This window comes from Leptopilina heterotoma, unplaced genomic scaffold, assembly GCF_015476425.1.
Source record: "Leptopilina heterotoma isolate Lh14 unplaced genomic scaffold, ASM1547642v1 Lhet_36, whole genome shotgun sequence".
Classification (NCBI taxonomy): domain Eukaryota; kingdom Metazoa; phylum Arthropoda; class Insecta; order Hymenoptera; family Figitidae; genus Leptopilina; species Leptopilina heterotoma.
This window is the reverse complement of record NW_025111040.1, coordinates 2,276,871-2,293,096: the sequence shown is the minus strand read 5'-3', so window position 1 is coordinate 2,293,096 and position 16,226 is coordinate 2,276,871. Positions and strand designations below refer to the sequence as shown.

At 25.8% G+C, this 16,226-nt stretch overlaps 1 protein-coding gene across 6 annotated transcripts in view; it reads left to right on the top strand.

The window, feature by feature from the left end:
- Nucleotides 1–3,236, top strand: part of LOC122505579 (RNA-binding protein Musashi homolog Rbp6) — a 1,132,030-nt gene extending 1,128,794 nt beyond the window's left edge. For 4 of the 6 annotated variants that reach the window (XM_043617295.1, XM_043617293.1, XM_043617296.1 and 1 more), the window contains 3 exons: nt 12–280; nt 918–1,003; nt 2,873–3,236. In XM_043617295.1, the coding sequence (XP_043473230.1) occupies nt 12–280; nt 918–980 (332 nt within the window). In that variant the 3' untranslated portion in view covers nt 981–1,003; nt 2,873–3,236. The remainder of the gene's footprint in view (nt 1–11; nt 281–917; nt 1,004–2,872) is intronic. The other 2 variants (XM_043617298.1, XM_043617294.1) reach the window with 1 other exon arrangement.
- The last annotated feature ends 12,990 nt before the right edge of the window (nt 3,237–16,226 follow it).

Sequence of the window (16,226 nt, the reverse complement as noted above, 5' to 3'; positions counted from 1 at the left end):
TTATTTTGCAGTGATGAATAATTATCAAGCGGCGCAAGCTGGATTTCCACCAGCGTCGCCACACGGAGCCGGTGGTCATGGACCTCAGGGCCGCTCGTTTCCTGCAGCCAACTCGCCAGGGCCTATTGACATGTACAGTTCGAGTGCTGCAGCAGCAGCGGCCGCCGCAGCTGCGGATTCTGCAGTAGCCAGCTATGTTCAGGCAGCAGCCAGTCCGCAACCACCCACCACCGCGTTTCCCGCGATCGCAGTATCCCGTGCCCCGCTCAACTACAATCCCGTAAGTTTTACACCCGGTGTGTTTATTTAGATGCAACTCAAGATTATTATGGTCAGTTTATCCCACACTGAGTTCTCTCTTGGAGTACAGCGGTTAATAAAGTGCCCATTATTGCCCTAGGGCAATAATGTCAACTTTATTGACCGCTGGACAATAATCAGTACTTTTTTGCCCTAGGGCAATAATGTCAACTTTATTGACCGCTAGACAATAATGAGAACTTTTTTGACCTATGGCCAATAATGAATACTTTATTGATCATAAGTATTCATTCATGCCCATAGGTCAATAAAGTACACATTATTGCCCTAGGGCAATAATGGGCGCTTTATTGATCTAGGGAAGTAATGTGTACTTTATTGACCTAGGGCAATAATTTTTTACTTTATTGACCTATGGTCAATAATGAGTACTTTTTTGCCCTATGGGCAATAATGAATAGTTTATTGATCTAGGGCAATAATGAATACTTTACTGACTGCTGTCAGGTCAATAAAGTATCCATTATTACCCTAGGGTAATAATAATAATTATAATAAACTTGAGGAGCAAATTTTGTAAAAGTTTTCTTAAAAAGCTTTCTTTACGAAAATTTTAAGAAAGCAACAATTTGAAGAATTAATCAGATCAGTGATAGGATTCTCACGTGCTGTTTCAGGGTCCCCTGATACCAGCCGCATTCACTAATGGCTACCATTGAGCCTTCCTACGACCTAACAACAGGTAAATATTTCTATATTAGCAACTAATTAACTAAAAAAAGTAATTAATTTAACTACTTTAACAGTAAACGTTTAAAAATAATTAATTTTTTAAAAAGAATTTTATCCAATTTTATCAAATTGGAGGAAAATAATGGAATTTATATTTAAATTCTTAAAAATAATCGAATTTAAATAATAATTCTTAAAAATAATGGTATTATTTTGAGAAATTTTCTTAAAATAGTATTTAAATAATTAAATTCATTCAAAGTAATTTAATTGAAATATTAAAAATAATTAAATTCTTACGAAGAATGTAGATATTATTATACTTTTGACAATAATTAAATTCTTTTGAAGAATTTCTATAAGTTTTTTAAAAATAATCTAGTTTTTTAAATATAGTTGAAAATTGAAATATTTCGATAATAATTTTGAATTTTATTATAATTGTTAAAAATAATTCAATCCTTTCGAGAAATTTCATTAAAATTCTATTTTTAATAATTGAATTCCTGTGAAATTTTCATTATTTTAGAAAATAATTAAATATTCTTGTAGAACTTTGTCAAAATTATTTTTAAATAATTCAATTATTTTGGGAAATTTTATTAAAATAATAGGGGAACATAGTCTAGGTCGGCCACCTTTTTGACTTTTGTTTATAACTTTTTTTTAAAAATGAATTTGGACAATTGAAGTATATGGTTGGAAAGTCCTGTTTAATAGGAACATTTTTTCTGTACAAAGTAAATTGACAGGTTTAAAAATGAAAAAGTTATAAAGATTTAAAAAAAAAAAAATTTGTAGTCCAGGTTGGCCATTACAGTCAAGGTCGGCCATGTTTAAAATTCAAAGGGCATTAATCGTTAAAAAATAAAATAACATGTTTGGAGTTACGGAAAATTGATTCTTTATTGTTTACAGTTTGTAACTTAATGAAATAACAAAATAATAACAATAAACAATATAAAAAAATAAATATAAATAAAAAAAGTTTTGCACTAAAATATTAATAAAATTAAATAAAAATATTAATAAGATGATCAATTATATTATGAGTTATACAGAATTGCAGTTTTTGCAAATGAAGTAGCTCGTCCTTATCTTTGCGCATTTTAAACACATAGTGGCCGACCTTGACAGTAAGTAACATTACCGAATTGTTGTAACCATAAAGAAATACGTTTCGGGATTCGATTTTTTACTTTGTTTTCCTTTCAACCATGAGTCCCACAAATTTTCTGCATACTTGCCTTGACGATTCAATTTGTTTTTTATCTTTTATTAATGGTTTTTCACATTATGCACAAAACTTTTTTTGAGCTTTTTTTGTACCGACGTCACAGAAAACACAATTTTCGATTTTCCGAAAATGTAATTGAACAAAAAGTTAGGTTTCACTAAGACAAGCTTCGACAAAAATGCGCGTAGGTGGCGCTAGTGAACTTGACAAAAAAACGCGAGTGGCCTACCTAGACAGTAGGCCAACCTTGACTACATTCCCCTAAATATATATACAAATTATTGAATTATAAAGAATTTTTGAAAATAATTAAATATTTGCTATAAATTTTTTTTTTTTTTAGTTCACTGTTAACTTTAAATTATCAAATTTCAACGAATTGATACCAAAAATGTGGATCAAATCAAAAATTGATCCATATTTTCAGCATCAATTTGATTCACTTTAGTATCAATTTGATACTTTCAAGAAAAATTAATAATAATTTATTATTTGACTTGGAAGATTGATAATTTCCTTTTAATTTTAATAAAAAAAAAATTAGTAAAAATAAAAAATAGTAAAACAATCATTTTTTTAAATTATGTTTTCCATAAAATATTAAAAATAGATTAATTCTAATTAAAAAAATTCTTATTTAAGGATGGACGAGAGGGTAGAGCGCAGCATGGTCGACTGACGGCACAACGGGTTACACGAAAGCTTCGGAAATGAATAAAAGTGTCATCAAAGCTTATTAAAAAAAAAAAAAAAAAGAAAAAGAAAAAAAGGAAAAGAGGCGAAGAATTGCACAGAATAACGAGAACGAACAAAAAAGTGAGAACTGCGACGTGGGCAATCGTTTCCGGCGAAAAAAGCTTCATGTTCCGAGAGTGACCGACGTTATGATCGAGCGTGATCATACATAAATATAAGAAAATGTCAATGAAAAGGAATCGGAGTCACGAGCGTCGCAGGGAATTGCATCGAAATATTCACATGACGTGTGTCATGAGAAAAAAAAGAACGCAACAGTGAACAAAAAAAAGTTAATCACCAAGGCACGTCAAAAAAAAAAAAGAAAACCGAGGTCCAAATTCAAAAAAATCACCTTCAAATTTCAAGACACACAAGACCTCGAGCCCACAGCCGAACCTGCAAAAAAAAAAATATTTTGGCGCCAAACCCGTTCTCCGACATTAATAAATAATAATATAATAATGAATTAAATTAATAATTATTATTAATTGCTAAATAAATAAGCGGTTAAGTATATAAAAAAAATATATATAAATAATAAATGATTGATAAATTACTAGATAACGTATGATCTTAGCTTTTAAGCGAAAGGCAAAATACCAATTAACGTACGAAACAATTATATATGTTGCAAAAAAAAAAAGAGGAAAAAAAAATGATAATGATGATAATTAATTATACAAACGCATTATTATTTCTGTGTATGTATAATTAATCATTAAGGCACGCTCACACGCGCGTTCATACTCAGGAGAACAATAGCATTGTCCTACCCCCTCCCTCAAAAAGGTGGCAAAAAAAAAAGAAATGACAAATTTTTTTTTTTCACAAGCTATTTCTCTCCTGTTGTGTGCAATAACTGATGAAAGGAAGTTTCATTCGTACACGTTACATGTTTGGTGTGACGCTATTTATATTATTCAATCACCGAGAATATTAACAGATCGAACACCACCGAGCGTCAAATTTGACGTGAGATTTATTTTTCCTTTTTTTAAAAAGAAAATTGGCCAAAAAAGAAATTTTTTTTTTTTTTGTAAATTTTTTCAATCCTTGGCTTTGTATTTATCTTGCGTCATTTGACGACGGTATTTCGTGATAAAGTGGCGAAATAATGGCTGTTAAATCGGCGCGTATAGTTACCTATCGATTACTCGAATTAACCCCAATACAATATTACCCCAGGTATCAATTTTAATGTCTTGAGCCTGCATCTGAACTGAATTTGAGATACTTCTTTTGTTTTCTCTCTCTCTCCCTCAATCTCTCTCTCTCTCTCTCTCTCTCTCTACTCTGATTAGTATTTCTTCAGACCAAACGCAGCCTCAAGATTTCATTTTTCCTAAAAAAAAAAAGCGATAGCGATCTTACGCGCCTTCTGCTTTTTTCTATTTTTATTTTTAGCAATAAATCATTTTAATATTGAATTTACTATTAATTACTATAGAAAAAAATTTTTTTCAAAAGAAATATAAGAGAAGGAAAACTTTCAAGTTGAGAACACACTGAAAGCGCGAGAGTGGGGGTAACGCGCGACCAATGACACTCGCGCCCTCCCCACTCTCTCAAGTGGTTCTCAACTCAACCTCTAGCAGAATCGCGTGTGAACGCTAATCGCTAATCTTTTCAAGTGGATTAAAAAAAAAAAACTATGAACTGCTTTGTAAATAATTTTACCAAAACAATTTATAGGCAAAAAAAAAATGTTGTATAAGGAATTTTTTTACAAAAAAATAACAAGCAGTCTCAGAAATTTTTCCCTGTTTGTAGAAGAAAGAAAAAAAACGAAAAGCTTCGTATTTTAACTTATACAGACACTTTCAACAAAAAAAAAGCACACACACACACACAAAACACATACAAATACACTTTAATAAAATATTAAACTTTAATGTTTTTTAAACAAAAAAAAAAACACACAAACACACAAAAAAATCGTTCTCGTCCGAATGTAAAATTTACAGATTCGTAATCGTGTGCAATGCAAAAAAAAAAAAATAATAATAATTATAATAATGCAGCTTGAAAATGGAAATAAGCTTACTACAATTATAGGTGCATTAAAATTTGCTGGACAGAATAAAAGAAAAAAAAAAATTAGGTTCGCAAACGCAACGCACAAAAAATGGCATCGAAAAAATCGAAATACCACGTATCTAAAAATAATTCTCTCTCTCTTAAAAAATAAAATCGAATCTGTTTTACAAATGGAATAGATTTAGATTCTTTAAGGACATTTTTGATAGGTAAAGAAAAAATGCTATCAATCTCTGAGATTCTCGATATTTTTAATTTTGTTAAACATTTTTTTTTTAAATTTCAATTTTTTAATTTATTATTCTTAGTAATGATGTTTGGACTAGCGAACATTAGAACACTAGAACCTCTTTTAAAGGGATTTTCATAAATTTTTGCAAAAAACCCTCTTATTAAAGGGGTTCTCAACTTTAGCGAAAAATGACGCTAATCCGAATATCATTTATACTATTAGATTAATGTTATAAAAAAAACAAATTATATTATTACTATCATTATTAATATTATTAATATAATTATTATAATTATTATTGCTACTACTATTATTACTATTAATATTACTATTATTATTATTATTTTTATTATTAATTATTTTTATTATTATTTTTCTTATTATTATTTTTATTATTACTACAAATATTACTATTACGGTAGTAATATTATTATAAATATTATTATAAATATTATTATGATTATTATTATAAATATTATTATTAATATAAATATTTTTATTAATATTATTGAAATTAATTCTAAACTCATTGACTTAAACTTATTACTATTATTAAATTTGCAAAAGAGACTATTAATTGCGGTTATTTGTATTATAAGTATTATAAATATGCGTGCAAAAATTATTGTGCGATTATATTATTATATTAAAAGACAGGGTAAACAAATTCTCATTGAGAGTCAAATTGTTAATTGCCAAAAAAAAATTTTTTTTTTAATTCTGCCTCTGAGCAAATCACTCAATTGAATAAGTCAATTCTTATTAAGCTAGCGAATATTTGGAGGTGTAAAAAAATTTGTAAATTAGAAACACAGATGCTGTGGGGGTGGGGGGAGAAAAAAAAGCATGAAGCTTTTTTTTATTGTGGCTCAAGAATGATTTCACTCATTGGCAGAATTAAAAGCGGTAATTTCAATTGATTTTTCAAAAAAAAAAAATGTCTAGATTTACGTTTTTTTTCTTTTTGACCAAAAAAAAAATGTGGTATCTAGACGTGAGATAGGCGAAAAAAAAATTATTAAAAATGGAAAATAATTGTAGAGGTTGAGATTCACTGGTTTTGTGAGAAGAAAAGGGAGTTAATGCGCAGAAAACCGTGGAGTGACTGTATTTGTGAGCGGAGCGCATGCGCCGAAAGTGGAGGGGACAATGAGAGCAAGTGAGAGCGACCCAAACTTCTCTCTCGCTCTCATTGCCCCTCCACTTTTCTCTTGCCTTACCCACTCCTTGTTATATTTAAATACAGTCACTTTATTCTCAACTTTCTTTCTATTTTAAAAACTGTATTCCAAAAAACCAAAATTAACAATGAATCGAAAATTTATTGGAATAAAAAAATCCAAAATTGAAATTAAAATTTAAAAACCAAAAGAAAATGGGATAAAAATCAAATTTCCAAGGGGGAAAAAAAAATTGTAAAAAGAAATTTCGTGAGTAAAAAAATACAATTCTGGAGGCAAATGAATTTCGTACGAGAATCGATAAAAAAAAATAATGCACATTCGAACGAAAAATAATAATCTATTAAAATAATACTCGTAAGCAAAAAAAAATAATTAACGAGATTTTAAAAAAATGAATGTTATTAACAAATTGTAACACGAGGATAAACACCAGCTCAAAAGAATCGTATAATATTAATAATAAAAAAAATGTTTGACCGCAATTTACTCAAAAAGGAGGCAAGATTTTCAAAAAAAAAAGGACTTTTTTTACATCTAGAAAAAAGCGCAGGACGAGAGGACACTCGGGTATTATATAAATATATATTTATGCCTGCTCGAAGGCAGAGGCAAAAAAAAACAATGATTTTGATTTGAGTACAAAAATTCCTCTGCCTCGCAAAACAAAAAACTTCCTTTCGCACGGCGTGTTTTTGAATCCTTTTCCGAATTCGAGAAAAAAAAAAAAATTCTCGTCGCTCACCAAAAAAAAAATTCTCTGAATTTGATACATGTACAGAAAAACCACAGCGACGGTTTACGATCAATTATTAAATGTGAATGTGTTTTAAAAAAAAAATGTGACGGATAGGAAACAAAAAAAAAGTCCACACGTTTATATAAATATATAAATAATATAAAATATAAATATTAAAAAAAAATATTACATCTATATCTGGCAAAAAAAAAGAGTATATGATTAAGGCGCGAAATAACGATTATGAACATGAAGAGAATATTAATAAATAAAATAAATAAAAAATTGTTTTATTGCATTTGTATATACTTATTGATGTTTTAAAGCTAATAAACTATTGTAATGATGTAATTTTTGAATCACCGGTGTCACATAATAATAATAAAAAAAAATAATAATAAACGCGTGAAGTCACGGCGTTATGGGTGGAGCTTAATTTGGCGAATTATCGACTTTTTTTACGCGAAAAAGAAAAAAAAATTGAAAATTTAAAAAAATTATTAGAAAAAGAATGATGATGACGATAAAATCGATTAAATCACTCTTTTAAGTTCCATCCCTTCTCGCGTTGACGTATATATGCAGTGTCAGTATATATAAATATTATATATACATAAATGGAGAAAGCCCGACATATTACTATATATATAAATATTATAAATAAATGGAGAAAAAAAAATATATGTATATTATAAATAATAAATTGACGATAAATGAAAAGAGAGAAAAAAAAAGAAAAATATCCGCGGAGAGGAGGAAAAAAAAATGTATACCGCGAAAAACGAATGAGAGAGAGGAATACGGAGATTTCACTCGATGGTGAACTAATTAATTAATGCTTTTTAATTAATTGATAAGTAACTTGTTAGCGATTATTCTGAGTCGAGTTGTTGATTAGTCGGGGAATGGGAAAATTGAATTGAATTTTTTTTTTTTTCATATAGAAAGAAAATTTTTTTATCGAAAATTATTTTACATGCGGAAAATTTTTTTCTAGAAGAAAAAAGTGAAAAATTTATTTATAGAAAATTTGTTCATAGTGACAGATTTGTTTTAGTTTCTAGAAAAGTTTTTCATAGAAAGATTTTTTTTTTCAAGTATTTTATAGAAATATTTTTTAAGATTCTTTCACTGAAAAATAATTTTTTTTTAAAGTTTGGAAAAAAACCAAAAACAACCGTTTTTTTCTATTTTCTTTTGTGGAAAATTTTTTTTTCTATTTTTTCTTCTTTTAGAAAACTTTCCTAGTTTCTTTTTTTATTTGTTTGAAAACTAGAGAATGACTCTTGAGAGGTGAAATTTCACGAAAAAAAAAGAGAACCTTTTTAAGAGTTTTATTCCTTTTCTGTGAAAGGATTTTTATAAATACACGTGTATAATTCGAAAAATTTTTTTTTCGTAAAAAAAAAAGTATTTAGCGTCGTGATAAATTCAGTTTGTAGACAATTTATTATAATATGAAGTCAATAATAATTAATCTAGTTGGGATCAAGAAATTTTATGAGTTTCATACTTAAAGAAAATACTACAGAAATTTTTTGGTACTGAAAAATTACTATTTACCGATAAAAAAAAATGTACCGAACACCAAAAAAAATAGCAAAATCGGGTTGAAATTCATATTTTCAATCTTTGACAGTCTTTTAAAAATGCTAAACAAAATAAATAAAAATAAATTCTTTTTAGAAGCGAATAAACTTTTAGATTCGTTACAATAAAGGAAAATAATAACAAAAAAAGGCATATAAGAAGTTAGCAAATAGCTCGAGAGGTTAGATTCAAACTGCGCATGCGCAAATTTAGAATTTCCTCTGCGCACGCTCGCAGACATGCGCATTCTTGCAATCAGACCCTAAAACGGTAAATTGACTCAATCCAGAGAATACAATTTTTTGAAAGAAAAATTTTTTTTTAAAGAAAGAACCAAGAATTTTTTTTCTAAAGAATAAGAGAAAATTTTAGAAACAAAATTCTTGGTTAAAAAAAAGAATTTTTTTTTTTTTTGGTAGAAAGAAAAGTGAAAAAAAGGAAGGAATAATTATTGCAGAATGAAATATTTTATATAAAAAAAAACAATGCCAAATAAATGCTTTGCCAAGTTTTTACGTACTTTTAAAGAGAAAAAAAAATAAAATAAAAACCTCGACTTGATTCCAACTCGTGTCAATCGCTCTCACGGATTATTATATGAAAAACAAGAAACAAAAAATAACTGTTATACGATATTTTCTTCTATTCGAGTCTGTTATTAGAAAAGTCTAGTTTAGCAATTTATCTTTGTCAGTGAAATAGGAGCCCTCTTTTATTCTTTTGTTTTCGTCGGCCAATCTGTTCGGAGTTCAAAAAGTAAACTCTAAAAAACACGTGAAAAATGAAATTTTAGCGCTACTTTTTGTCCCGACGATGATTGACAATAGTGGACAAAACACTATATACACGCACGCATAATAAAAAGAAAAGGAATGAAAAACCCTTGTTGAGCGGAATGAACAAAAGAAAAAATGGACGACGTAGCTAGATAGACAATTTTTTGACAATTTTTTTAAAGCGCGTATTTTTTTTTATTTATTCCTCTATATTTTATTTTTTTTTTTATTATTATTTTTTATTTTATTTTCCATTTTTTTCTTTTTTATTTATTATTTTCCTTTTTTTCTTTTATTTATTTTTTATTCTTTTTCTGTTTTATGTTTTTATTTACCTTCTTGTTTTTTTATTTACCTTTTTATTTTTTTATCAATTTCTTATCAAGACGCGTCGATTTTGTGACGATTTTTTTTTCTCGAACCTGATTCGATTTCTAAATCTGAGAAAATAGGAAAAAAAAAATTTTTTCAAACTCAGAATTAAAAATCTTATATCAGTTTCTCTTTGTTTGTTTTTTTTTTTTTACTTTGTTGATTTATTAATTTTGCTAGTACTATGTGTATAATTGTAATTGTCATAAAAGAAATGAAAAATTACTATTATAATTACTAGTGTATTAAAATTGTCATTGTGCCGTTATTATTCGGTGATTCGTATTTAACAATTAAGGTTTATCGTTTATTCACTCACTGTAAGATTTATCGCTCACGTTTTTCGAAATCGCGAATTTTCTCCAATTAAAAAAAAAAAAAGAAGAGAAAAGAAAAAGTGTTAAATAATTATAGAATTACGAATAATTTGAGATTCAATATGAAGACGATATTCTCCACCTGAGAACGCCAAGGTCACCGCTAGATGGCAGTTCAGTTCCTTCTTGGAATTTCTCTTGCCACCTGGTGGTGACCTTGGGCGTTCTCAAGTGGAGCAATTAAACGGCCTGCAATTTTTATAAAAAAATGCAAAAATTCTCAATTTTGAATTGTTTTTCTTCCATTTTCACAGTATTTCTTCTTTTTTTTCGAAAAAATGAGCTGAATTCCAGTTTCTTGAAACGTGAGTTCGTATATAAATATAGGTATGTCGATACACGTAAATAGCCATAGCGTCATGCCGTCTGTATATATTTACACGACAAAAACAAAATATATATGCACACACACATTAAAATAAAATAAAAGCATCCAGAAAAAAATGATGTATTCGCGAGTTAATTATTCCTAATAATAAAATCTTTGTTTCTTCATTCAATTATTATTATTATTATTATTATTATTATTATTATTATTATTATTATTATTATTATTATTATTATTATTATTATTATTATTATTATTATTATTATTATTATTATTATTATTATTATTATTATTACGTACATAAATAAATTGCGAAACGAACAATGTCGATAAGATCGTTACACTCTGTGAAGCACTTAATATATTTAAATATAAATATTATACTTTAAGGAGAAAAAAACAAAATTACTTTTTTGCTTATAAATGTATCAAGAAAAAAAAATACTCGTCAAATTTTTCATTTTTTCAAACATATAGGTATTATAATTGCAAAAAAAATATTCGCTATTTTTTATAATTGAATTTTTTTCTCATATTTTAATTATGTGCAAGAAGAAAAATTTTCAAAAAATAAATTCGGTTAAATAAATAAATTTTAAAAATGCGTCATTAGAATTTTTTTTCACTATTATCATCCTTGACAAAATTTTGTATAAATTTTGAATTTTTAAATGAAAATTTCTAATTTTTTATTTCTAAAAGAGAAATATTGACTAAAGAGAAAAAATTTGTTCAAATTTGATTAAATTGTTTCAAATTTGTTCAAATTAGTACAAATTTGGTTAAATTGGTTTAAATCGGTTCAAATTTCTTCAAATTTAGTTAAATTTGGTCAAATTTGTTTAAATTTATTTTAATTAATGTTATTATTATTATATTATAATTGTGGGAATTTTTTTTTGCGTCTAGTGTCCTTTTTTAGTTGATTAATAATCCCCTTGCTCAAAAATAATAAAAAAAAAGATCCTTACGGGGCTTATGAAATTCAATAGTCAATTAAAAATAGTCAACGTTTAGGATGTATCGTATATCATTCGCTCAAATTCAATATTCTACCTTTTGTAAAAGAGAAAAAAATAATTTTTGCAAGGGGTTTTTTTTGAGAATTGATGGAAAAAAATTTTCTTTTTTGAATAAAAAGAAAACCTTTCTTGGAATAAAATAAAACCTTTTTTTTTGAGAAAAAAAGAAAAAAAAATTTTTTTGAGAAAAGGACACTTCTTTTTGAAAAATCCTTTTTTGAAAGAAAGAAAACTTTTTTCTGGAAATAAAGGAAATTTTCATTTAGAAAGAGTGTTTTTTTTTTTTTAGGAAAAGGAAATTTTTTTCCAAAGAAAAAAAATAAAAGAATCTTTTTTCTGAAAAAATGTCTTGTGAGTTTGAATGTAAGAGAAGAATAAAAAAAATGTTTTTGAGAAAGGACGCGACGACTAAAAATCTTATTTTATTTTCCACGTTTACATATCAAAGACGATCTTCAAATTTTAACTCCATTTTTAATATGAATTTTGAAGAAGAAAAATAATTTTCTTTCAAAAAAACTCCCTCTCAAAAAAACCAAAGGAAACGAAAAGAAAAGATCAGAAGTATGATTTTTAAAAACCCTTTTTCTCTCTCTCTATGCAAAAAAAAATTTATTTTTCATTCTTTTTTTGGCGACTTAAAAATCATCTTTATAAATTAAAATCCTTTGTTTAAAATAAAAAATATTTTTTGAATTAAAAACAATTTTTAATTTTTTCAAGTTTTCAATATTTTTTAAGACAAAACATTTTTAATTTTTTAATTTTTTTTTGTGAAGTAAAAAGAGAAAAAAACTTTCACTCTTTCGAAGTAAAAAGCATTTATAATTTTTTCTCGAATTAAAAAAATCGTAAAGGAGTGGATTAAATATCCACTTGAGTGTAACGTGGATGAGACAGAAATCCAACGACAAAGTGAACGACGTTGTAAGCAAAAGAGTCGAGTGTTATAATGGATGTGAAAGAAAAAAAGGGTATATAGAAAAAAAAAGAGAGAAAAAGAAAAGTTTCAAGGGTGTAAGGTATTAAAATGTATCCAAGAAGCAGAAGTCTCGTGAGTTTCCGCCACTGATGTCTCCATTTAACTTTCGAGTGTTAAAATGCTCCCCATATATAGGGAAAGAAAAAAAATACTCTTCTTGATACATATATGTCAAAAAAATCTTTGTCAAAGATCAAAAAAAAAAATTACTCCATACAACAAAAAAATAATAATAAATAAATAAAAATACTATAAAATTATGTAAAAACGGAAAAAAGGCGATAAAAATTTTGCGAAAGGTAAAGAAAATTATAGAAAATAATAGACGAACAAAAAATTAAGGCAATAATTAAATGGTAAAAAAACTTGGGGGAAAAATAAAAATTAAAAATAAGAACAGATAAGGAGAGTAAATAAAAAGCGAGGGGGAATTTATATAGCAGAAGCGAAAAATGTCGCAGGTGTAATAAATGAGGTAAAAGAAGTAAATGTGGTAACATTAAAAGAAGTAAATGAAGTAAAAGAATTAAATGATGTAAATGAAGTAAATGAAGGAAAAAGTAAAAAAGTAAACGGAGAAAGAGAAAAAAGTGAAAAGTAAAAATAAAAAGTAAAAAGGTAAAAAGGCAAAAAGGTAAAAAGCTAAAAACGTAAAAAGGTAAAAAAAAGTAAATGAAGAAAATGAAGAAAATGAAGAAAATGAAGTAAATAAAGCTAACAAAGATAATAAAATAATAAAATAAATGAAATAATAAAAATAAGTGAAATAAGTGAAGAAAATGACAAAAGTGAAATAAATGCAAAAAATGAAATAAACGAAAAGATGAAATAAATAAAAAAAAAATGAAATAAATGAAAAAATCTCGATTAGTGTCAATCTGTCACCTTTTTTACAAGTTGAAAAGTTTACAGATCAATATATAACACGAGTGAAGGTAAAAGCGTTCTTATTAAATTTCTTCCCAAACGTTACCTTCACTTTAGGTCGCAAACTTTTCAACTTTATATTTGTTATCAACAAAAACAGACACAAAAGTCTTTATGTAATAAATAAAGCAAAAAAAAAAAACATTGAGAGCTCGACAAAACTTTGCAATATTCCAAAAAATCCTTCTTAATTCCATTTTACTATAATTATACCTACGCAATTTATTATTATAATTAAAAAATGCAATTATTATAATTCAAAAAATTATTATTCACACAAAAAGTATTAAAAAAAAAGATTGTAATTACCTACCAAAATTATAATTAATTATAATTAAAACAAAATGAAAAATAATATAATTAATTATAACGAAAAAGGAAAATATGGTTAATTAACGATAATTTCCTTTTTTCCTTTTTCTCCATTAGGAAACGAAAAATTATATAATTAATTATAAAAAAAAATTATAAATGATTAATAATGAAAAAAATTATAATTAATTATAATTAAAAAAGAAATTTCAATTAATTTTCCTGAAAAAAGTTATAATTAATTATGATTAATTATATAATTGAAAAACAATTTTTTCATCTTTAAAAAACACATTTCTTTTTAAAAACAAAAAAAAATAGTGATACACTTAACAAGAACAAAAAAAAAAAATATATTAAGTGAAGCTTACACAAAGACTCAATTCAAATTTTTGCAGCAGAAGCGAGAAAAAAAAATCATTAAAAACAAAAAAATACCAATTTTACATCTTCTTACTCGTAACGATACATAGTGACATATTAAATTTAGCCGATTGTGTAATTGATTAATGGAAACAAAAAAGTAAAAAAAAAAATAACAAAACACAAAAAAAAATGCAAAGCAGAAGGTATAATCTAAATCTTAAGTAAACGTAAAGTTTCAATTTTACACTACTGATAATAAATGACATTAAACGATAAGAATTATATAAGAGAACATGATTTATAATATAAATTAATTAAAAAATTCTGTACAGCGTATTATATGGAAGGCCTGCTTTTTACAAAAAGATGAAAAAAAAACGAAAAAAAGGAAAAAAAAAAATATTTGTGTCGAGCGTCGAGAAAAGGGAATTATTAATAGAAGATAATAAAAAAAAAAAAAAACGCTAATAGGTAATTAAAAATCTCTCGAATTTTTAAAAAACCTTTTGATAATTCGACTTTTACCTATATATCATAATTTGTCAGACAACGAGATTATTACTACAATACCACAAATTTCGAATTTCGAAGGGATTTTTAATGAATCACGCCCGTAAAAATATATAAATGTGTGTATAATGCAATTTATATAAATATTAATAATATCTATAACAATGAGCAAATAAAAAATAACAATTTTTAATAATATCAATACTATTGTTGTTATTATTATTATATTATAATTTAAATTATTAATTAATCAATCAATTATTACAATAAAAAATTATTATAGATATTAAAAATATTTATATAAACAAATATATATAAATGTGTGTAATAAAATTTATATAAATATTAATAATGTCAATAACATTAATATTATTATTTATTATTCTTTCAAAATATTAATATTAATATTAATGTTAATATTGATATTAATATTGATATTAATATTAATATTGATGTTAATATTGATATTAATATTGATATTAATATTAATATTAAAAAATATTACTAATATTTATATAAACAAATATGTGTATTTATATATATAAAAATATAAGTAAGTAAAAAATCGATTTTTTAAAAATAATTATTTGTAACACTATAATTTTGATTGTTACCGAATAATTATATTATCAATAACAATAATGAATGTTTAGTGTAAGAATCAAACTTTTCTCGACGCGCGACTTAATTAAATACTATTTAAAAAAAAAATTCATAGGCCACGCTACGATGGATGTTTTGTAAGAAAGACAAAAAAAAACCAACATTACATTTTCTCCAAAATTTCGAAAATAAATCATGTTTTATTAATGTCCGCGTGAAAAAAAAATCGTCGGTGCTGCGGAATAAAATTACAAAAAAAAAAAAAAAATGTGCGAGCAAAAAAGGGATGAACGAAAAACGAGAGGGAGAGAGAGAGAGAAAGGAAGAAAGAGCGAACGAGAGAGAGAGAGAGAAAGATATAAAAATGAAATTTTGAAAGTGTGAGGATGAGCCCTGAAAATAAAAAAAACACTAGAATTACCCGCCGTAGCGAATGCAAACAAACAAACAAACAAAAAAAAAAAAAGAAAACAAAAACAAAAAAGGGCCGATAATTTAATTAATTGTGTATGTATACAGACGAAGAATTAACTATAATATTGCGATTATAAATATTAAACACTAAATATACAAAAACAAACATGAAAAAAAAAAATAAAAATAAAATAACAATATTGTACCCCTCTGTACATATAAATATATGATAACAACAATAATTATTATATGATTTATTATATATATAAATATATATAAATATACATATACATATAAAATATATCTACTGAATTCATATTATTGTTTATTATTGTTTTAATTAATATTAATTATAATGATTATATTGATGATGCTGATGCTGACGATGATGGTAAATATTATTATTACGATAATATTATTAACATTTAAGAAAAGGTTCACAACGTGCCGTGTGTATGTGGGAATAAAATATATAATATAATGGACATTG